The sequence below is a fragment of the Pseudopodoces humilis genome, chromosome 8 (assembly GCF_049639895.1).
Source record: "Pseudopodoces humilis isolate 2021_Gansu_Grassland_sample_001 chromosome 8, ASM4963989v1, whole genome shotgun sequence".
Lineage (NCBI taxonomy): Eukaryota > Metazoa > Chordata > Aves > Passeriformes > Paridae > Pseudopodoces > Pseudopodoces humilis.
Genome location: NC_142207.1, coordinates 12315571 through 12339578, shown reverse-complemented (window position 1 = coordinate 12339578; position 24008 = coordinate 12315571). Strand labels below are relative to the sequence as shown.

At 45.4% G+C, this 24008-nt stretch overlaps 1 protein-coding gene across 3 annotated transcripts in view; it reads left to right on the top strand.

Moving 5' to 3' along the window:
- Nucleotides 1-21761, top strand: part of MRAS (muscle RAS oncogene homolog) — a 38495-nt gene extending 16734 nt beyond the window's left edge. For 2 of the 3 annotated variants that reach the window (XM_088058846.1, XM_088058847.1), the window contains 5 exons: nt 4220-4433; nt 13025-13178; nt 16312-16411; nt 17704-17783; nt 20817-21761. In XM_088058846.1, the coding sequence (XP_087914972.1) occupies nt 4241-4433; nt 13025-13178; nt 16312-16411; nt 17704-17783; nt 20817-20916 (627 nt within the window). In that variant the 5' untranslated portion in view covers nt 4220-4240 and the 3' untranslated portion in view covers nt 20917-21761. The remainder of the gene's footprint in view (nt 1-4219; nt 4434-13024; nt 13179-16311; nt 16412-17703; nt 17784-20816) is intronic. The other variant, XM_005519670.3, reaches the window with a different exon arrangement.
- The last annotated feature ends 2247 nt before the right edge of the window (nt 21762-24008 follow it).

Here is a 24008-nt window from a genome sequence, read left to right as displayed (position 1 = left end):
TGGCTGATAGTGTTCCTCAGGTGAGATTGGCATCCTCAGGTAAGCAGAGTTCTGGCAGGCCATGGGTGAGGAGCCATGGACCAAAACAAGCTGATGATAGGAAAATTGCCTTGGCCATGGGTTGATGGAATCGTCAGCATGCATGCTTAGACATTAATATGTGCTAAATCGCAGCCTATTGCTGAAGTGGACACAGGCTCCCTGAAGCTGTCTGAACTGCAGCAGAGGAGGAGGGAGCTTGGTAGTTCCCACACAGGCCCTGCTGTAGCTTTTTCTGGAGGTTTCATAACAGAATTAAGCAATTTGTGTTGCATGTTGCCATGGAGACTGTAAATCACTGTCATGCTGGTCTTCTCAGTCAGGGAGCCGGTGTCTTTAATTGCACTAACCTTCCCTACAAATCCAGGGCTTGGTTCTGAGCTTGCTGACCTGTAAAGGCCTCGCCCTGGGAGCTCAGCCTCCAGGACAGCAGAGCAGGAACCAGGGAAGGGGGTGCTAGGACATCGAATATCAACTATCTGGGGTCCATTTTATCTTTTATTGTTGTCTTTTGTGGCCACAACTCTGTTCAGACCCACTTGCATCCAGGGCAAGTTTTGTAATGAGGGTGGGGATTAGATATGCTACCTACATTTTGTGGGCCAGTCATACAAACTAAGCTGAATTTGGTGGTTTTATGTTAGTAGGCTGCTCCAAGGGGATACCTCAGCCCTTACACTCCATCTCCATGTCTAGACAGGTAGATGGGGTTTTATGCACTTTATTCTGCCTCCTAAAAAAAAATACTTTTTGCTGAGGAGGCTCACTCAGCCTCAATGACACCCTTGGATCAATGTTTCTTTTTTCTTCCCATCCACCTACCCCAGAAGTAGCCACATTTCTGTCTCGGCATTACTGGCTTGTGCTGTTAGGCCACCAGTCTTGCCAGTGTATATGAAGATGGTTGTATAAATCAGCCTCCTTCCAGTTACTAAACCCTGACAGCATTTGTCAGCATAGGGTACAGATCCTTCTCTTGGCTCCTTCTAAATAAATAACTATATAAATTGTACGATGATTATCATCAGGGCTTATTAGTGTATTACCACATGCTGCTTTGTATTCAGACAATAGATAAAAACATTTGTGCTTCACTTTTCCCAGTCAGATCTACAGCAAACATGTTTACTCCTATCTGAGGAGGACTGTGTCAGTACTCTTGCCAAAAACGCATGAAAATCAGCCCAAGTCTTTTGCACTTGCCTGTAGCTCTGTGCACCTTTGGGAATGTTTAGTCTTTTACAGGAAACGATATATGTTGTTTTAAAGGTTTGAATCATGAGCTGGTTAAGTTTATAATCTTGTCAAGGCATGAGTTGTCTTCTTGTTCTGGTTATTAGGGCAGGTGGAGGGGTAGAGGGACTGAAGTGCTTGACTTTCGGAGGGTTTTCATTATGTACCTGCATGGCTGGAGCATGGGACTTGCCATCTCAATAGAAAGAGGAGTATTTTCATGAGCAGTAGAAACAATCCTGCAGAAACATCTAAACTTGCTGCCTGTTAACACTCCGAAGTTTTCATCTATTGTGTTAGCATCACCTAAAATACAGGGAATTGTGCTCAACAAACCAACCTACAGTTCTTGACTTTTTTCCCAATTTTTTTATTCTTTTTTTCAGTTCATTTCTTGCTGTTTTCCCCAGGCTACGTAACAGTCTGGCGGTTCAGACACACAGCATGACCAAACTTCGGTCATGCCTATTCAGCCGATAAGCATGCTGGGCAGAGACACAGTTTGTACAATGGGCGAAACATTATCCTAGTACTTTGGGGAGCATTTCATGCAAGATAAGCTTGAGGCCACTTAGGAGCGGGTTAAAGGGCTGGCACAAAATGTCAGTGAAAATGTAATGCTCGTTGCCAAGCAGCAGCTTGTGGTTTTGTGAGGAGGTCAAAAATTGTGCACAAACGGAGTATGTTTTTCACATCCACAGACTGTCCCCCACCATGTCAGTAACAATCAGTCTTTCATTCTGCCTGGCTGGAGCTGCTCTGCCATGTAAAGAAGGATGGGGTGAAATCTTGGCCATGGGCAAAGCAAAAAATTGTCATTAAATGTGTTGGAAGGAGGGGCAGAGCTTTAGCCAGGGTCTGTGTCTCAAAAAGCCTGTGAGGATCATCTCTCCCAAGAAGGATTACACAGAAATAAAACTTGGTCTTTCAAGCAAAAATAAGACATTTAGTTGAAATTCATAGGTTTTTCTGCAGCCCAGTGTGCTGTGTATTGATGTATGGCCTCATAAATATGAGAAGGTGGCTTACTCAAAAATAGGGCTAAGAAACTGTTCCTTGGGGTTGCTGTGAGGAAATGCAGTAAGACTATTTGAAACCTCAGCTGGTTTGGTCTTCTCCCCATCCAGCAGCTGTTGCTTGCAGTGGAAATTCTTGCTATTCTCAAGAATTTCCTCCACAGGTGGTTTAGAAACAAGCAGACTTGATCATGATTCTTCTTGCTCTGAAAATGTTGGCTTGTCTCAACATGGACAAGAGGCTTTTGCTTTTCTTAGACTCAGCAATCTTATCCTCTGTCTCCTCCTTATGGGCTTTTCTTTTTAGAGGTGTTATGGGGTCTCCAGTTGTGCTGAAAGAACACGAGACACCCAAGTTTGCCAGGTCAAAAGTGCTTTCATGGTGCTGTACTTTGGATTAAACTGAAGTAATGATTTTGGAGAAAGGGACTATAGAAATCAGAAACTAACCTGGATTAGGAAATTGTGTTCTTGTGTTTTGACAAGAACACAATCAGCTTCTGTGACACAGAGCACATCACCCTTGCTTGGTGGCTTTTGAGAATGAGAAAGTCAAAGTTGTCTTTTTAATAAAAAAGAAATCCCTAGGGTTATTGGGAAAGCCTCCAAAAGCTTGTGTGGGTTGGTGGGGATAAAAGCTGGGAGCCAACAGTTTATGGAGGTTCCCTCAGAGCAGTCCTGGTCCCACCTCAGTGCTGGGCCCAGTCAGCACCTGCAGCCCAAGAGGCACCAGCAAAACCAGAGTGTCTGGGAGCAGGTGTCTGCAGAAACTGTCATCACAGCTGCTGCTGCACTGAACAGTATTTTCAAGAAAAGCAATACCAAGAAAATGAACTGCCTTGTCTTTGGCCTTATCATTATGATGGATTTTTTTTATTATTATTCTTTTCTCTTTAAGGGTGTGAAAGACCTCCCAGAAAATGCAGTGGTCATTCGGATGTGGGAGATGGCCACCTGTTTCCTCTGTGATCTGAGTGCTGCCCATGGGTGGGTGCAGGGCACTTATAAGTACAGAACCTCCTGCCTGGCTTAAACGAGCAGTCTCTGCTGCTGAATGTTGAAATGGGCCAGTCAGCACCGGCTGCCTCTTCTTCTTTCTCCACATACCTGTGCTGTTGGCCAGTTTCAGACAGGGAATTTTTTTCATCTTTTAGGAGGCAGCTCTGAGGTGAGGGGAGCAGTGTGACCATGCTGCCAGGAAGCTGCTCTCCTGGCTGTGTCACAGCCACAGGCACCAGCCTTCCTGCCACAGCAGGGTTGAGGGGTTTAAAAAAAAAAAAGGCAAAACAAAAACCACCTGTTGTTCCTGGCCTGCTGCCTTCTTGTTTTTATTTCCCAAACTTGAAAGTGAGAGAGAAGAAAGCAGCTAAGTGCATTTTTGTCTGCTGGCAGAGCCAGGATTGGACCTTTAACTCCTGTTTCATCCATCACCACCAGCTGTGCCTGCAGATCTGGCCCTAGGATGTAACAGACCATTTAATGCTTGCTATACCTTGGGTTAAGCAGTAAGGAATAGCACAACTCTGATTTATCAATGGGATTTGGTCACTGGCAGCAGGAAACTGTCAGGAGCTTGATAGGTGCACTGAGCCAGGGTGATTTTTGTCATTACCATGTGGACCCAGCCCCTGTAGAAAAGGTATGCAATGGCATAGGTGACAGGTGACATTTTTGGTGACAGTTAGCAATGCTTGTACACAAGGCAGGAGTAAACAAGGCACAGTGGTGGAGCTGTCTGTGCTTGTAAGTGCTGGCTCTGAGCTGGAGCAGAGCTGTTGGGAGGGGCTGATACTGCTGCTCCTGTCCAAAAGGATTTTGTTAGGTCAGAGCTGCCTTCATCCTCACTTGTTAGGCAGCAGGTAAAAGCTGCCTTGTGCATGTTGCCCTCTTGTCACTGCTGCTGAGTGATTGGAGATGATCTGTTTCTCCAGCAGGTTCAGCACACTGGAAGCATGGCTACAAGTGCCGTTCCCAGCGAAAACCTCCCCACGTACAAGCTGGTGGTTGTTGGAGATGGTGGTGTGGGGAAGAGTGCTCTCACTATTCAGTTTTTCCAGAAGATTTTTGTGCCAGACTATGACCCAACTATTGAAGACTCCTACCTGAAGCACACAGAAATAGATGGGCAATGGGCAATTCTTGATGGTAAGCAAGCTGCTCTCACAATCCCCTTTCCCTTCTAGCTGAGCATAATTGCAAATAGATCTCAGTGTCCCCCACAGCATGTTGTGTCCCTGTGTCCCTCCTGCTGTGCTGTGGGCTGGCAGGAACTGGAGCTGCAGTGCATGGTCTGCAGCTGGTCTCCAGCAAAGCTTCTCCTTCCAGTTGCATTGGTTCCAGCTCTGCATAGAAATGTTGCTTGCAGGCCTGTGAAAACTACAGATCCTCATTGGCATTTGGAGTAGGCTTCTGTAGCAGGTGAATTACAGCACTGCCAGGTGGATATTGCTAATCATACTTCATTGTGGTTGAGCTCATCCCCAGGAAATGACAATGGGTGGGTGAGTGAGGGTTATAACCAGAAAGAACATTTAATCAGAGCTGTTGTCCACTGACAGTGAAGAATTGTTATAGCTCTTAACTCCAGTTATTTAGATGTGATGTTTTAATATTTAAGTACCTGTTTCATTTAAATAGGGGTAGGGTACCAGCCTGGAGAATTGCTGTAGCCAAGAGTTCTCAGTTCTTTGAAGAAAAACTGCCTTTTATTAGTTTTATTTTTTTTTAATGAAACAACAGTGAAACACACCACCGACCAAAAAACAAAACAAACAAAAAGAAAAACAACCACCACCCAAACAGAAGAAAGGTGACTTGATTAGGAGGTGAGGAGAAAGCTCTGTATTACCTAAAGCTGCAGCTTGTTCATTTGTGCTGCATATGAGGCAGACTAGCCACAGCTACAAAGGCAATCTTGCTCTTAAATGTTGTAAGTTTTGTTTTGCTTTATACAATAATTAGGTAGTACATAAAAGCCAGCAAGTATATCGTTCCTTAATTACCCAAGTTCATGTATGTGGCTACTAACGTAAGTGCACTAAATTTAGCCTCACTTCTGCCAAATTCTGCCTCCACCCTCTTGTCAAGACAGTACTCAAGATCTTTGGTGTCTCTGCCCAAGTGTCACTGGTGTGTGGGGACAGAAAGCTGGGGGATTGTCATGAGTGGTGGAATGTGGGTGCTGCTGGGGTTTGCTGTGCAGACTGTTAGCTTGGTCTGGAAGCTTAGTTGTACTCTTAAGGATTTATCAGGTATAATTTAGTGAGTGCAAATGGCCACAAAGTCCTTAAAATAATAGCTTTTATTCAAAACCAGAAAACAACAAAACAAGTTAATCTTGCCACCTTTTGTTCATTTGAATATGTTAATAGTTGGTATGAGGGAGCATTTGTGAAATTGGTGCTGAAATGTCTCTTCTTGTCATCTGCATCAGAAATATCTGCTCCCAATTAACCATCTCATAATGTATACATGTGCCCTTATTTTTAAAATGCCAGTCCTGTGTAAAAGAAAAATCCAGTCCTGCTGTAAGTTAAATTCATTATTTTGGGTCCAGAATCCAGCCTTCTAAACTGAGCAGTCTTTATTTTCACTGGTATGCCTCATGTTCTAATATAACAGTACCAGCTACTGTACACATTGGTGTTGGCTGAAACACCTGCAATTTGCAAATTATTGAAAAGTAAAAAAGTAATCTTTTACTGAATATTTGGAGTTTTTGCTTAGACAAAAAAAAATCAAAGCAACAAAAAACCCAACCAAACCTGATCTGAGTGGGAGTGGTAAAAGAAATTGTTTTCCAGCAAGCAGAAACTTAACCCTTTGTTTTAATGAAAAAGCCATTATTTTGCTCAGATGGACCTAAATGGCTGTACTTGGGCTGAACTGAATTCAGCTGTGGCCTTGAATGGCATGTTGGGAATCCCTGACTTCCAGAGCTTGTGTGCCCACAGATGCTTCACAGCCAGAGAAGTGAAACTGCAGCTGCTTCTCTTTCCTACCACTCAAGACTGTGAACAATCACAATTTTGGAAGAAAGGCAATATTCTTGCCTGAAAAAGGATGAGACCCTTTTCCATCTGCCCAGCAGAAACAGAGCACCAAGACTGACTTAACACTCCTGTCATTTGCCACAGCTCTCTGTCACAGGCTTTGGATCTAGGCCATTCTCAGAGGTCACCATATACTGGGACAGCTGCTCTTGTGGCTACATGAATCACTTACGGTATAAATTTAGGGATAAACATGATAGGTAGGGTAAAGATGCATCATGATAAATCCTAGACTTTCCAGTTGTTCTTTATGACCAAAGCCTTTACAAGCTGTGGTTTCATGCAGTGCTTGGTGGGCAGAAGCAGCTGCCCACCCCTAAAATAGGAACTAGTTTTGGAATATGAACAACCAAGTGAGGATATAGCCTGAGGGGTTCTATAAGTCTTGAAATTTTCAGAAAAATTATTATTTTAAAAAAACCAAATTCATAGACATCCAACAACTTTTAAAAAAAAGGGAAACATCTCACCTTTTTCCAAGCTATTGCCTGAGAAGTTCTGTACAAAGCATCTCAAGCATTTTGTAACTGCACCAGCATTATGGTAAAAAAACTCTTCTGCTAGCCAGCTTGCATAAAGCATTTGGCTTCCCTCCATGAAGACCTTCACCCACATTTATTCAACAGCAGTAACTGCATGATGAAATGTTTGACTTGCATTTTTTTCCTTTGCTGAAATCTCTCACTGAAAGTAGACTGAAATGGAAGAGGGTTTTATTTTAGATTTCGGAGCAAAAGCTACATTCAGAATCTTCTTTTATCTGTTTGTTCTTTGGCTTGGGCACATCTCTCTATCTTTCTCACCATAGAGCGCTCTGTGATAGTTCCCTGCCTCCCAGAAGACTGGGGAACCTGTGTTTGTCGTTTTCATGTTCCCACTACACAAAACCACTTTATTGTTGACTTTATGCCAGCTTTAGAAGACCATCGATGCAGTGTTTGGAAGACAAGTGTTGTAGAGAGGAAGAGGACACTTAACCTGAATCAAAGATGCACAGGCAATTTGTGGCTAGCCCATTTTTTGGTTGCTGCCACTCTAATGAGCCTTTAGGATCAGCCTCCAATTTTCTCTGCATATGTTATCTTGGTTTATTCCCTGCTGGTTGTGCTGAAATCAGCACAGTGCTGTGCTTGGTGAAATGCACTCAGACGCAGGTGCTGTACAGACATGAGGTCAGAATTAAGTGGGAGCCAGGGTTAATCTGCTTTGATTAGCTCTTGCTCCAATTGCATTGCTGTGATTAATTTTGCACACTCCTTTCTATGTTCAGGCTAACTTAGTAAGTAGCAGAGGATTTCTTTTGGTGTAGCTGAAAAATGCCAGTCTGGAATTATTAATCTGGGAATGAAGCCAAAAGTAGAATACCTTAATATAGCAAAAATTCCCTATGGTTCAGAATTCCTTATGGCTCATACACCACACAGAGATAAAAAGGTGTCAAGCAAAGGGAGATGAAGAGATGACCACAAGCACATGGCTTGTTCTTGCTGGGGAATTGAGCTGAACTCTTAGCTGTAGGGCTAGCACAGCAGGGCTGTGCCAATTGGTACTGGCCAAACAAGGAATTGTGTTGGATGAAAGGAAGCTGTGGTCTCCCTTGCCTTCCCTTGTCTTTCCTTGGTATGATTTTGATGGAACTCTCACAGCTTAGAAGTTGTCTCTGCTCCTGAACTTGAGTCTCCCTTCTAGTTCTCTTCCCAAGACCTCCTCCCAATCCCGGGGTGCCGTTGTGCTGAGCCTGACCTGCTCAGCCTGGTGTGCACCCTGTGCAGTCACACTAAGCTCCATTCCTTCCCCCACACTTCTTTACCATTCCCACCTATCCTTGCATCCATTTTTGTTGAGGGTTTTTGCTGCTAGTCATCGCTGGGTACGCTGTCTGCTTTTCTTCTTGGGAAACTTGAGAGAATTTGGCCATGAGGGGCCAGAAGAAGATCAAAGGTCACTTCAGATTTGCAGGCAGAAGGGTTGGTTTGTGGCTCGCTTTCTTCTCGTTTCTGCTTATTTTGACTTTCAGTAGCATCACTGAGAGCATTAAAATTCAAGTTAAATTTGGACTTTCATTCTTTTATTTGTGTGTACAGTATTTCCCCTCCCTTAATTGCTGGGATTTTGCAACTATGAAAGAGGGGGTTTTGTCTTGGGTTGTGAGGAATTTTTTTCCTGCCAGGAAAATTTTGGTGTTGCAACATGGAAAACACAAGGCTTTGAATACTTGCTCCTTGTTAGAGAAAGAGCTCCTTTAAGGGCTTGCATCTTTATTCTGTTTATTGATGTGGAAGCATTTCTCCTGAAGACTCCTCTCTTCTTTTTGCTTAAAGAAAGGGCAAGAATTCAAGTACTTGGGTTTTCCATGTTATAGCATCTGTGTATTTAGCTAGGGCACAGAAGAATGGCTCATAAAAAGCCCCAGTGTTTTCCTATCATGTGTTTTTGCTGAGGAAAGCTGTCATGCCAGGGGCAGCTTGGCTGTGTCTGAGAAGGAGCAGAAGCATCAGAGTGACCAAGTGAAGCATCTGTCCTTGCCTTAGGCATTGGCAAGGGCACCTCATGCCTCTTCAAGGTGACTTGGTGTGTGGGAATACAGAATAGGAGCTGTGACCCCAGTACCCCACCTGTGCGGTTCCCAGAATACCAATTCCTCAGCTGAAGCCTATCAGTCCTATCAGTGGCTGATAGGAGTGCCCCCTCCCAGAGTGCTGCTGATGGGAGAACACTGAGACTCTGGATATGGCTTTCCTCAGCCTAAGGCTTGTTAGTTTGACTTGGTAATTCATGTTAAATTTTCCCATGAGGTTAGGTACCAAGCTGCAGGGCAGTGAAACCCAAAGGCTGAAGGACAGAAAATGTGTTAACATGCCTGTCAGTTCATCTTTATCCCCTCTAGATGCCATGGACAGCGGAGAAGCTCTCTTGAGGTGACCTATACACTCAGCTGCCTGGCAGTGTAAAGGTAAAGATGTAGGAGGAAGTTTTGCCTAGATCTGAAAAGAGAACTCACCTGCACAACCAGATCTGAGCTCCTCGAAGGCTGGGAATGCTGTGTTTGAACTGAATCCAGCCTAGACTTCAGAAAAAGCAATGCCATTGTTGACTTAAAAGTTCACAGTGTGTCTCTGCCCTTGGTTTAGATCCACCAAGTGCCTTTGTCTCTGGATGGGCACTCAGAGCACTGTCAGTTGCAGAGACATTGCCACATGATACACCTTTGAAGCACCAAGGGCTTCTGTTTTGGAGCACAAATTCCCGTGTATCCCTGGGCTCCTGTGCCTGCTCAGAAGTGCTCTCTCTAGGCAGCTGCACTCTTGCATAACCCATCAGGATTCCCAGGAAAATGGTGTGGAGAGCTCTAAAGGGGCAGGGTTCAATTAGCAAGGAGTTCATCACAGCAGCTGGGGGTCACATCCACTGGAAAGTGGAAAAGGGCATCTCTTCACTCAGCAACCTCTTACCTGCAAAGCAGGAGACCTCCCTGCTGGGCTCTCACAGCCTAATTGCTCTTAGTTTAGTCTCCAGCTGGTCTCATGATAGCTGTAAATGGCTTTGCCCTCTTTGGATGTTTGTTCCTACATCAGACATCCTCCTCAGCTTCTCTCTCCTTCAGCTTACCCAAATGCTTTCCCAATTGTTCCTCATTGCTTCTTAGGTCAAATTTGTGAGAACTTCACCAGGTTTTCTGTTGGAAGTCCCTAACAATGCACTGGCAACCTATGACTCCAATTTCAGTTATTGGAAGAATGAGGTAGGAGAAACTCGCTGTGCTTTGGTCCATGCTGGCATTTATGTGCTGCTGGTGGGGCAATAGGTGGTTTAAAGTGTACCAGCTCACAGTTCTCTACTCCTGGTTATTTCTGTCTTCTGGCATCCTGTCTGTAGAAACAGGAGTTTTAAAAGAAGGTGAATGCTGGCTAAATCTCCTCATCCCTTTGGGAAGCCAGTCACATTGTGATTTACCCCTTCCCAAGGTTTCTCCTTGCCACTTTCCCATTTCTGTAGGTAGGAGTCTTCTTGAAGCTTTTATGCTGCAAGGTAACACCACAAGCAAAGTCACATCTGGCCCTTTTTTGGTGATGATTCTTTTAGGATGTGGTCCTGTCCTGCCTACAGAAGATCTCGATCACTCTCCTCTATTGTGGACAACTCACAAAGCACAGAAGTGTTAGGCTGGGGGTTTGCCTTGATGTAGAGCATCTTTAAAATTAAGACAAGGACTTTCTCTGGCCATCTACACAATGCTTAACTTGGTATGAATAACCCATCTGAGATTAACCTTCACTGCTGTGCGTCTTTTATATGCACTTTCAAAGTGCAATTTTAAATGCTGTCTGGACTTGCTCACCTTTTTATCAATGCTGCAAGTGAATTCCCTTTAAATAGCAGCTGCTGACACAGCAGCTCTGCCTGTGTTTAGTGTGATGGCCAAGATCCAGGCAAGGATGGAGAGGCCCATGCAGTGGAGTATCCCCACAGCCCACCAGGGCTTGCCCCTCTCCCAGGGGATGCAGAGCTTTGGAGGGGCAGCAGGTGGGGATGGCCTGATGGGTGCAAAGGCAGAGCTGGATGCTTCTTACGTGTTTCATGGGAAGTTTGCAAATGTGCCAGAGCAAGGGGAAGTCCCTAAGCAAATTACCATGCAGGATACAGCACATCCATCTCCACCTTCCTGCCCACAGCTTGTGCTGGGGCACCTGCCCTGTCTCAGGGGGAGGGAGGGCAGGAGGCCTCAGCTCTCAGCAGGGAGCTCTCCCACTCCACCACAGGTTGGGTTTGTGTGCTGGTTGTCAGCTCTCAGCCCTGCCCTGACGCTGTGTCTAGCTGCTGCAGGAGTCAGATGAGGGCAGCCCAGCCTCTCCGTATAGGTTGGGCAGGTAGGAGAGATTAATTTCCTCTTCTGTCCCAGCTCTAGAGTCCTGGCCTTGTTCCATGGTAGCAATTCTGCCCAGGGCATAGAAATTTACCAGCACATGCAGTCTCTTTGGGTTTTTTTATTTCCTTTTTCTTTCTTTGGTTTTTTTGGAACAGTCCTTAAGAATAGCCTTAATGCCTTTGAGCTGAAACCCTTGCTTCCTAGATTTAGAGGGGAGGAGCAGGATAAGAGGCTATGAAGAGACTCAGGTGACTTTCCAACAATCTTGGCAAATAAACCTAAATCTTAGGATCTTTGCAAAAGCCTAGAAGCTCTTTTTTACCTTAAGAACTCATGAAAACAGACATTCAACAGCAGTTAAGGCAGGAGAACAAATGAGATCGAAGGCTTTAAAGGGCCTGCCATCACTAAGGAAGGTCTCCAAGTTGTCCAGTGTAGTTGTCTCTCCTCCAGAGGTGCAGTGGAGGTGTGGCTGGCTCGTGGGGTACGCTGTGACATGCAGCGTGTCCACCTGTGCTGATGCAGCAAAGTGGTCTTTATCATGGTCCCATCTGGAAACTGGGGCAGCCTGAGCACTTACCCCTACAGGGAACACCTTGCTGGGTCTGTGGGCTCGTTCAGACTAGACAAACCTGTATCGAGCCCTGCTACTCTGTCAGCAGTATGCTCCTGCCACTATCTCCACTGTCTCCAGCCACAGCTGCCCTGGGCTTTCCCCATCTCTTGTGGGCAGCAGATGTTTACACCATGGATGTACAGCAGAGGCAAAACAGTTTTCCCACCCAGCCCAGTGGACTGGAATGTGAAAATGTTCCCAGTCATCATTAAGGTCCCATGTTTGCCTCTGGAGTGCAACGATGCATTAGGACTAGTGCTTCTGAGCAGCTGATGCACTTCAAGTACACCCCATGTTGGTACTGGCATAGCCTAAACTGATGAACTCCTCTTGCACCCTCCTCCTGCCACTCAAAATCCTGGCTGTGCACAAAGCTGGGGTTCAGGAACTAGCACTGATATGTGTATCAGGATGTGGTGTTTGCCCAGAAGGCTGGGGTAGCTTGTTCCACAGGTGGTGGGATGCCCTGCAAGACAGATCTGTGGAGAACCAACAAGTTATGATTCCATTAGGTTTAATGTAGTGGGGAACAGCATCTGGGTGGCTGTCACAACTGAGGTGTTTTAGGGGATTTGAACATGGATTTACAGAAATGTGATCACTGTATATGGATATGCAAGGCACTTAAAGCTTTTCCATCTGCTTTAGTTAGCTCCTTAGTATCAGCACACCATGTGGGACTAAATATTTAAGGGGAGTTCCCCAAGACTCACTCTGAAGGGACAAAATTGTCTAGAAATAATATCCAGGTGTTGAGAAAAGGAAAATTATTGTAGCTGTTACTTTGGGTTGTCTCCCAGCTCCAATTCACCCTGCATTTTGTAGATTATCCCTGACATTTAAACTGGCTTTTAGCTAATCTTCCAGTCTTGGGTTTTCTTTGCTGGGAGAGGGAAAAGTTGGGAGGGCCGTGAAATACTTTGAGCCATATCTTGGCAGAGGAGCAACTCTCCAAAATCAGTGATCAGTATTTGGTAATGGAAAATGAAATCCACACAGTCACCTTCCCCTCCATCTGCTCCCAACTTAGGCACATGGGGATGAGTGAGGTCTGGGACAGAAACCCCTTGTCCATCCAATTTGATTTCATCAGATCTTACAGTCTTTGAGCAAGCCCTGCAGAGGCAGAATGGACACACAGTGTTGCCAGCAACTACAGGTCCCTCACAAGAACTAAAAACCTTTGTCTCTTCTGTCCTAGTTCTGGATACTGCAGGCCAAGAGGAGTTCAGTGCAATGAGGGAGCAGTACATGAGGACTGGAGATGGTTTCCTTATTGTCTACTCGGTGACGGACAAGGCCAGCTTCGAGCACGTGGACCGGTTCCACCAGCTGATCCTCCGAGTCAAGGACAGGTGGGTGCCACGGGGCTGGACACTGCCTGACCCACCAGGCTGCCAACCATCCTGATTGTACATCTCACCCTAACTTCTGCCTTCTGGGTGTCCTGAGATGAATCCTTGTGTGGGATTTGTGGACCTCAGTGTGGTGAATAAGTGGTTTACTTCTTCTGATAAGCATTAAGTACTTTCAATGTGGAAAGGGTCAGTAGTGCTACAATGGAGTGAAAATGCACTTGGAAGGGAGAAACTTCTGCCAGAATGGCCTGGCAGAGCAGTGTGAGAAAGAGATCAGACACCTTTGAAGGTAACCAGCTCAGCTCTGAAGAGGGGGAAGGATGGATGCTCTGTGCACAGTGCAGGCACCAGCAGGGAGTCAGCAAGCATTCAGCCCTGATTATTCTGTGTGTGCTGGCACCATCTTCCTTTCCCTGGCTTGTGCCAAACACACCTTCGAAGGCCCTGCATTATTTAGGGGTGTGGACAAGTGTCTTGAAGGGGAAAAAACTCATGCTGGAAGGAACTGTATTTCTTACCAGGGATGTAATGTAGTTAATGCACTGTGCTCTGCAGCAAACAATTGCACAGAATAAAACATCTGTCTGTGCCTGAAGAGACAGCAAGAGAGGTCACCTCTCTCCTCCTTGCATGTGCAGGGGAGAAGATAGCACTGGGAGTTTAATCATGGTAAATAAACATGTTCTGGCAGAGTGAGGGGAAGCTGCTGGTTTATCTCCAAGGTTACTCCCTCTTCCCATCCTGGTTCAAGAAGCAATGGATCCATCCTCACTGGGTGGGGTGTGAATTAAACCCTTATATGTCTGCAGATTTGAACCACTTAGTTTTTCCGCTCATAATGGCTTTTAATTATGGAAGTCATCAAGAAAAGTCACCAGAGGGTTTGGGCCTTGTTGCTGGCTTCCTTTCACAGCTCTGAATAACTTCCCCACAGGAAGGGTGGACTCATATCATGTGAGGTTCACAGCTGACAGCTCTTCCAGTAAAGCATCCAAAGTGTAGCCCACAAGGGTGAAAAGTGAAGGAAAAACCACCCTTTGATTTAATTTAAACGAAGAAGAATGTCAGTCACTCAGCCTCTCAGATCACAGCAGTCTAAGCAATGCTGGCTTAGCTTGGGGCAAAGTAAATCTGTTTCTAAAAGCTGAAGGAGACGGGACAGAATTTCCTGTAACCTGCCCCAATCTGATGCTGATTTTATCTAATTTAACTTGGTGAAAATAAGATGCAGTGTTCGCTGTTTGTTCTGGACTGAAACTTTTACCCTCCATACGCCGTGCAAATGCTGCAGCAGTGTGAGAGGCAGGAAGTGAAACAGGCTGGTGAGGTTGTTTGTGTTTCCTCGCTCAGCGCCACTCCGAGCGTGAGGAGTGTATTAATGCTTCATCCAGAACCTGAGCTTGGTCAGCAAATTGCAGCAGTGGGAGCAGTGTGAGTAAAAAAACCCTCCTGCAAAACCCACAGGTAGCTGGGAGCAGAGCATCACCCTGCTTTTCAGTCTGGCAGGCAGTTTTGGCTGCTTTAAAATCTAAAAGAATTGCAGGCTGCTGTGTTAGCAGGGCTATTCAAAGCCTTCCTCCCATTTCTTTCTGCAACTTTCATTATATTAAAATTTCCAACTGTAGCAGCTTTGTCCTACTAGCAGTTGTACAGCTTACAATAGGGAACAAAGTCCCCATAGAGTTTTATGCCTGATGTAAACAAGACAAATGAGATACCATCCAAAAGTAATCCCTTTCTAATCAATGTGCTGCAAGCCAAAAAGCAATCAAATAATCCAGACAAGCAAATATTTTGCTCCAGAAGGATCAGAGTCAAGATATATCAATGCTCAGGTATTAACATTAAATCACCGTCACATTATCAAAATGAATAACTCTAAGACTCATTCAAAATGCAGAGTGCAGTACAGTATTTTTCCAGCCAGAGCAATGGGGCAAGATGCCAGAGGGAATATGGAGCTCTTATCATCTCGATGAAAAATGACCCAGAAACTATGTTTAAAAATCCAGAGTTACCCCGGGAATGAGTATGGCCAGCTGCTCCTCACCCCAGTAAAATTAGCTCTGTTACAGCAGGGAACACTGGGATCACTTAGGAGGGTTTAAAGTTAAATATAAGACAACAATACTGCAGTAACTGACAGTGATCAGAAGGGACATCCTCCCTCCCAGCAGTGGCTAAGAGGCCCTGCAGCAGCTGATTGCTCTGTTTCATGAAGCCAGAGGAGAGAATGCCACTGCCAACATCTCCCATGGCTCCCAGCTTTGGTTCTGTTTATCGCTGGAGCAGTGGAGCTTTCTGCAGGGGGAGAGCCTTGCACAGGAGTTGTGGTGGATAGATGGATCTTTGCAGGTGGTGGCTGGAGACAGGCACTTACATGCCTGGTAGCTAAGGAAATACGGAGTATTATTACAGAGAAGAGATGGGTTTGGTATTTTTTTCTGGGATTAGAAACAGGAGATGGTAGGTAATAGCACTGGAAGCTTGGCAAATCTCTTTGACTCCCTCCAGCCTCCTTCCAGCTACCACTGCCAAGCTCAGTTTGTCTTGTGGTAACAGCTGATGGGTATCTTTTTGCTTCCACTCATTTTCTCCACCATTTGATGCCTCTCTAAGCACCATCTCCCAGAGTCCATCTTTCTTTCCCCCACAGTTACTTTCAGTGGATGACCAGGAATGAAATTACTCCAATTCTTCCATCATCCCTCAGTATCTTGCCAAGATATGCAGTTACTGAGATGCCTTAACTGCTACAAAAGAGTCCCAGTCTCCTGTCCAAGATCTGTCTTTGTCTCAGTTGGTTTTCTGGCTAATTCTCTAGATCTTTCTTCACCTAGTTGGATCTTCAGGCTTAGTTATCATCAGGCATAGCAAGAATGGTGACAGTAAGTTCTGAGGTTCCTACAAATAGCAATGAATGTGTGCATGCATGCAACTTGTCAAGTGAATTTTTACAATATCAACATATGTATAGCAGAGCCTGGGGGTTTTCTTTATATTTCTTTACACACACATGGTATGTTTGTAGCTGAAAATGTTTGATGTCAGCATCAAAAAGTGAAATTTATGCTCATAATTTTTGTTGTAGTCTGCTAATAATTGGAAGATGTTTTTGATTTTTTTCCAGGGAGTCTTTTCCAATGATTTTGGTGGCAAACAAAGTTGATCTAATGCACTTACGGAAAATTACAAGAGAACAGGGGAGAGAAATGGCAACAAAACATAACGTAAGTTTGCAGGATTATGTAGTTATTGAAAGTCCTATGACAGGTGTTCAGAACTTAAATCTGTGCTCATTAGGAGCTGAATTAAAGCTTACAATTAAACATTTTTAAATACAGTTTTGACTACTACAAAGTAGCAGCTATGCAGTCTCCTTTCAGTAGGGTCAGTTCATCACTGAAGCCAGAACCTCTGCTGTGCACCAGGCTCTACCAGAGCTGTGGAAAGACTTAGGTACAGCGTGTCTGAAGCGTTCAGGATGAGGGAGGAAAGTGTGCTCTCCTGGAGTGAAAAGGCAGAGTTAGGCATCAGGAGGTATATCCAGGTGCCTGAGCTCGTTAAAGATAATGAAGTTAACAGGGTTGTTAAGCCTATATAAATCTGGCCCACCATCTTAGCTCTGCATTATTCATGCTGTTAGCTTAGCCTGAGAAATTTGTCTTAGATGGGTGTAGATCACATGCTGCTCCACTAATCACCTCTAAATGCCAGCAGCCCTGAATACCCAGAGGGAGACAACAACTCCCTTAGGAGGTGGAACTGAATGGAAATGTTAAAGGCAAACAAGCCTGAACCTCTTTGCAGCTTGCTGTGCCTAAAGGACGAGCTGTGTGGTGGTTTCTGAGCAATCCACGATGGGAGTTTGGCAGGGCAGGTTCACTCCCCCCACCCCTAGGAATCTGGTTTCTGTCAGAGCCAGGACACCTAAACTGCAGCACAGCATGTTGTATCCATCTGTATACACACGCCTTGGAAAAGGCCATGCATGAAAATACCTTATCAGAGGCAGTTTTATAAATCTGCCAGTGTGCTGGACAAGCACTCTAGGAGGCCCCATCTGGCTGTCAGACTTTGAAGGGGAAGATCATTTTACACTGAAGGGGAATTGTAGTCATGAAATATTCATGCAGTAGTCCCAATAAAATGTGGCAAGCAAGAATTTTTGGCAAGTGCTGGTCTTTCAACAACCTTCGGCTATTTTCATGTCTGTGGGCACAGCTCAGGGGGAGAGAACATCTGACGACATGAAGTCTGGGATTATTCTCCCCCAAACCCAGAGCTCTGATAGCAGCTGTTTTAGCCTGGTGCTTATTCCAGACCTTTTGTAAGCGCTCCCTGACCTTGCTGCGAGGGTGAGGGTGTTGATAGTGGTGTCATGGCAACATTTTATTTACCTGAATTTCCTTGGTATTAGCAGCCCATTTTTCCAGCCTTTAGGCTTTTCATTTTGAAACTGGTATTATCCCAACAAGTAGGCTGTTACTGATCTTTTTCATGATACACTTCTCTCCTCCAGATTCCTTATATAGAAACGAGTGCCAAGGACCCACCTCTGAATGTGGACAAGGCCTTCCATGATCTCGTGAGGGTAATAAGGTAAGCTGCAAACTCCTCCCTTCCTTACTGCCCATGGATGTGCAGGAGTCATGGCCCAGAGAGTCAGGAGCCAGCTGCTGGGGAGCCAGGTTTTCTTGGGGGTGGGATATTTCTGGTGCTTATTAACTTTATTGTCCTATATCTGCTTAGGTATGTTACTAGCACTTAGTTACCTGGGCAGGATGTCAGTACCAGGCACAGTAAGAAGTAGCTGTGGCCATAATGAAAATTTTTTATTCAATGAACAAAAAGTGTATTATAATGATCAGCTCTAAAAGGCTGGCATTGAAAGCTCTGGACCAGTAATTTGGGTTTTCATAGTTTTGTCTTCTCAGGGTCTTGCCTTGCCAGAAGTTAAAATGGACTGGCAAAAAATTCTACAAAATTCTAATGTTGTAAGTGACTTCTAACATTTTCTGCTAAATAAATGGAAAAATTAAGCCATTTTGTATGAGAAACTGCATGACCTAATGGCTAAGCCCCAGGTTTCCTCAGACTGCAGAGGTTTGTTCCCAGTTTTGGCATGAGCTGCCTTTGCTCCTTCTGGCATGCACAGTCTCCGGGCAAAGCCCTGCTCTGCTGCCAGCAGGGAGGGACTGTCTTCCCAAACCCCGGCTCCCCTGCAGGAAAAGAGCTGCACACACATCCCAGCATCTCGGCTGATAACCTCAGTTCTCTCTGAGATTTGTTTTTCTGGCACTAGTTGTCTGCCAGATTTTCTGGGCCCTCATTTTTCATGTTTTGGGAGGGGGCTGAGCTGGAATCATGCTCCTCCCTGTCGTGCAGTCGAAGTGCCTCGCCCAGCAATTAAACCACAAGGCATTTATTCACAGCATATCTGTACTTGTGAATATCCTAGCACAGCCTCAAGCCAGCCTCCATCAAAAGCAGATGGTACTGCCCACTCTTCCCACATGTCTCAAAAGCAGAGGGCAGAAAGTCTTTGGAGAGCTGAGTTGGAAGCATCCCAGGCTCTTTCCCAACTGTTCTGTAACCCAGTATTAGCTGGCTAGATACTACTTTTGTGCTGCAGCAAGCTCTTACCACCATCTATTCTGCTCTGCAGGGAAGGAAAACAGCCAAAATAAGATGGAAAGGCTTTGTTTGCTTTCTCTACATAACACAATTCCAGGCAGGCTGAAAGGAGGCGGATATTGTAATGAGGCATTACTAATTTCAAGCCATGAAAATGCACTCCATAAGCCCAAAGATAAGTGGTACACCTCAGTTTCCTGACTAGCTACTGTGAAAGTCCTTGCCAGCCAGGTGAAACCCTCTGTGATGTCAAAGGCACCAAAACTGTTCGCAAGAGCTGGAATTCAGGTTAAGTCAGAGAGCAGGGAGAGCATCTCCCTGCTGTGTGATCTGGCTGGTCATTGGCCACAAAGCAGCTTAGCTTGGTTTTTGGATGTTACAAACTGTCCACAGGCAAGGGTAGCATCACCCACCAAGTACTGTTTTTCTAGCTTTCAAGTGAGCTTTTTCAAATTAAATGTGAATTTCAGCTCCCTGGCGACTGTCATTGATGGAGTGCTTTGCAAATGAAGGGCTTCCTCAGAGCCCTTGTGAGCTCTCAGGGTGAGGATGCTCCTTCAGGGTTTGGGCTCCTTGCACTTGGCTGACTCCCAGTGTATTTAGCTTCATGCAAGAAACTGTTGTCTGGAGGTAATCCAGAAAGGAGTGGGGTGATTGAGTCCACCTGATAGGTGTTTTAAATTTCCTGATGCCCCTTTTATGCTGCAGCAGTGCACACACAGGAGCTGTCACAGCAGAAGCCTTGAGCAGGCCCAGGGTATGATTTCTGCATCTCTAAAACAGATCCAGAAGAGTGTGTGAACAGCTTGTGGTTACTTAGTCTTTATCCAGATTTAAAGTATTTTCTGAATTTCATCTTTCCAGTTTTGAGCTTTAAGGTATGGTTTTCATGCCTCCAGCCTTCATATTCACTGATAAAAAGTCTTACTAGTCAAAGCTGAGTTTTTCAGATGGTTGCAAGAATTTGGAAACTGAGGCTGTAAGAGAAACATCAGCTAAAGCCATAGTGACTTACACCCCAGTGATGTCTCATCCTGGTCTGAATTACTTGGTATGGACACTTGGTTTAATGCCTGGCAAATTACATGACAAACAGGCTGCTTTTGAACTGTTCAGACTCAGGTTTGAATCTACGGAAGCTGCTGGTGTTTGTATGCTTTATCTTGCACTAAAATCTACATCTGCAGGCTGCCTGTTGGTGTTAGAGCTACAGAGCCTTCTGCTGGGTTTGCACTGCTGGGCTGGCAGAGTAGCTGCTGCAGTTGGGTGCAGTTGCAAACAGGCATTTGGGCAATGCCTCATCTTACTGGACAGGGAGAAACCTTGAACAGAATGCTTTAGAGGCTGCTCACAGCTCCATGGCACAGTGCAGGAAGGCTCTCAGCTGTGTGTTCCTGGTGGCTCTGACTTTACACAGCCAGGGACATCTTTCTGGGGTCAGCTCATTCTGTGCTCAGGTGCTCTTCACGACTTCAGAGGAAGCCAGAGCCCCATTGGCAGCAAACTCTGGTTTTGGTTTATTATTTTTTATCCCCCCTCCATCACCAAGTCTGCATCAGTGTAGCTGGCTAAGGGCAATGCCAGCTGAAAGGCAGAAGAGCATATTTCTCTGTGCTCTCTGTATCTCTCTCATCCTCTTCCCTACTCTGTCAGCAGCAGTGTAATGGATGACGTTGCATAGCTTAGAGCATCCCTGTTTCCCAGAGCAGCCCTGGTGGCAGGGGAGGAGGCAGCAGTTCACCCTGGAGGCATAATGCCCTGGCAGGACATAGATCCCTGCCATTAGCCTTAATGGCTTCTTTCCTCCTTCCTGAAAAGTGCAGGCAGTTCTCAGCTGTGTGGCATGAAAAGCCATGCAGTGCTGGAAGGGTATATGGAGATATGTATGCAAATACACACATGCACGCCAAGATGCTGCTCTGCAGGCTGCCCAGGGCTCTGGATCCAACCCAGCCTTATGTCTCACCTGCCTGCTTTCTTCTCTGTCTCCCAAAACAGGCAACAGATCCCAGAGAAAAGCCAGAAGAAGAAGAAAAAGACCAAATGGCGAGGGGACAGAGCCACGGGCTCCCATAAACTCCAGTGCGTGATTTTGTGACAGGACACCCTGGGAGTGCCTTGGCTGCCTCCCTCCTCCCCTCTTGATCCACCGCCAGCCCAGGCGAGGAGCCGCAGCTGGATGCTGATGCCCACATGGCCCCGTGGCCCCTCGGGCTCCCCACGGCAGCTCAGACTTGGAGGAGGCGGCTCAGAGGGTCTGGACCCCCCCGGAGAGGGGCTGCACATCAGGGCCAGCGTGGGAGCTGTGCCAGTGGGAGGCGGAAGGGATCGGCAGGACCTCAACTCTCAAACATCCCCAGCACCTTCCAGGGGCCTCCATGATGTTTATTAAAAAAAAACCAAACAAGGAAGAAGTTAAAAAAAAAGTGTTGGTTTTATCTGCAAACATTTCTCTTTGTGACCCATTTCTGAACAGCCTTGAATAGCCCCCCTGTTTGGTACAGTTGTCTGTGTATGTGTGGGGGAAGGGAAAGGGTTTTTCTTTCTCTTAGTTTTTTTTTTGTCCTCTTCTTCCTTTGTGTTGTTTGCTCAGCGAGTGTTGGGTTGCAAAGAAACAACGGCCAGGCTTAGATTTTTTGCACTGAACTCTCTCTTGGGCGGCAGTGCCAAAACACAACTTCATATGAAAGTGCATAGATTTGGAGTAAGAAAATTAGTTCCAGCTGCTCTGGGTGCTCCAGACATTGTGTCAGACTCTGGAGGGTCGCCAGCTCACAGACCATAAACTCCAGCTTAGGAAAGGAGGTTTGGGCTTGGATTATTTTTTTTTTCCTTACCCTTTGTCAAGAAGTTTTGTTTCTGTTTTGTAACTTCGGACATGTCAAACTTTAAGACATTTTGTTAACCTGGAAGTATTTAAATTAAAGTAATTTACAGATGGAAGGGTATGTCATTTTTGGGGGAGGAGGGTGGAGGGGAAGGGAGAAAGGAAGTAAAATCTGAACTGAATTTGTTATTTGGGTGTTGAATTTCTCCCTCATAAATGCATGTAAAGTGGTGCAATTTAAATCACTCTCTATTATTCCTTAACCTTTCCCTGCAAAGCCACTCGTGGGTAGATTAATTGTTTTGCTTTTCCCAGGCTCATCTCACACACGCAGGAAAAAAAATCTGTTTATGGACTTTGGCTCAATGTTTCTTCTTCTCCCTCCTTCGCCAAGTTGGTGACTTGAAAGGAAGAGGTGTTTTTAAAATTATTCAAGTGAGATGTGTCTCTTCATAAGCTGACTGTATCTAAAATGTCTCCCTGAAAACAGCAAGGACTAAATATGCCTTATGAAAAGACAAGACAAAAAACCTGCAAGCATTCAAACTGCTGGCTGTAGCACCAGAAATATGGCTGTGCACATCCTGGAGGGGCCACGTGTTCTTTCACACCTTTCCTGGCAGTAAGAACTGCAGTGGCAAATTTGTCTTTAATGGAATGTCATCTGCTGGATTGAATCCATTGGCTCCATTCACATGGTCACCAAACCTGTTTAAAAGTAGCAACTTGCTTTTCGTCAGCTTGAATCCTATTCAAATATGCTTTGTGGGCAAGACATAAATATTGGCAGAGTATGAATGCCTGAGATTTATGTGTCTGTGCACAGAAAATCCTGGTATTGGATATTGAAGATCCATCCAAGATGATGGATCATCACAAACTTAGTTGTCCATACTTGTCTATTTGCCGCTACATTTCATTTCTTGACCCTTTGCCAGGCCTCTTTTTAGAAGTGAGTTGGCTGCTGATTATTTTTCAGGTGAATGAGGCTAATGGAAACATGTTCATTTGTCCAGTCTTCATCATAGTCAGAGGCTGGCAAAAGCCTGTGACTGGCTCTGCAAGCTGCTTAGGGTAATGCTGGCTCTGCTGCCTCAGTCTCCTGTGGTGTGGGAACAGATGCTGGGAATGGATTAAGCAGGGGGATATTGGAAAGAAGTGTCTCTCATGGACTCTTTGGTTGGATGTGGGCTGCACACTTCAGTGAAGTAGCAACATGCTGTGTCAGCTGAGATGCGGCTCCCAACCATCACAGCATTTCTCCCAGTGCTGGCTGAACAGAGCTGCAGCAGCTGAAGCCATCCATTTCAAATTCTGGTCCTTGAGACTTGCCTCTGCCTTCTGGAGGAAGATCTCCCTGTAGGCATTTCATTTGTTCTGTTTTGAAAACCTCTAGGGAATCAGAAATTGTGTGATCTTTGCAACCACCTGCTTTGACCATCACCCTTGTAACCACTTCCCTACCAGAATCTGTCTAGCCTGACTACTGGCTTAATAGTTTTAATTATACACTCCTAATGCTAGGGGATCCCACACACAAGATGATGGCATTTTCAGGGAGCTCTTTTAATACCCCCTAGAGCCCTTCCACTTAAAAATAACTAGATTTCTGCTGAAACACCTCATCATTATTTTTATCTAAACCCTTGGGAATGCTTGCCTGAAAACAGCATGTCTCTTGAGTCACATCTGCTGCGTACTCAGCACCGCATGTGAGAAATTATCTGCTTTTTCTAAAGCTTCTTAATTGTTCCTTCAGTTCCTTTAGCAACTAGCAGCTATTGCAGCATAATGGAGGGGAGGAGGAGGGGAAAGGAGCAGATTAACAACAGAATATGGAATAGTGGCCAATGGGTAAAGTAAGGCTGTTGTCTTCTATGTTCATCAGCTTGTTTATAGCAAAGAGTGTTTTCCAGCAAGGATTGCATCTTTGACAACCCTAGGGTGCTGAAAATAGCAAGATATGCAAAGCCTTCTGCCACCTAACCCACCCTGCCATATTCAGGGCTGTTGGGAAATGGAAAGCACCTTCCCTGCCCTGCACAGCACCTACAGACCTGGGCAGGGAGACTCCAGTTGGTGACACACTGCAGAGAGCAACTACTGGGCTGTGGGTGGCTTATCTTTTTCTATGGAGCATCCAGTAGATAGGGATATTTTTGTTGTGGTCAGGGGCAGTCTGGAGAAGGATCCTGTAAGAGCACACATGGGGCTCATTTCCAAAGAGTGGATGGTGCAAGTGACTAACATCATCTTCAGCCCCTGGGTAAATCAGCATTGCCTTCTCTTCTGGTTCCTCTTCTGTTAAACAGAAATTGGCAAGGTAGAGTTGGCCATAGAGCTGACCTTGCTTTCAATACACA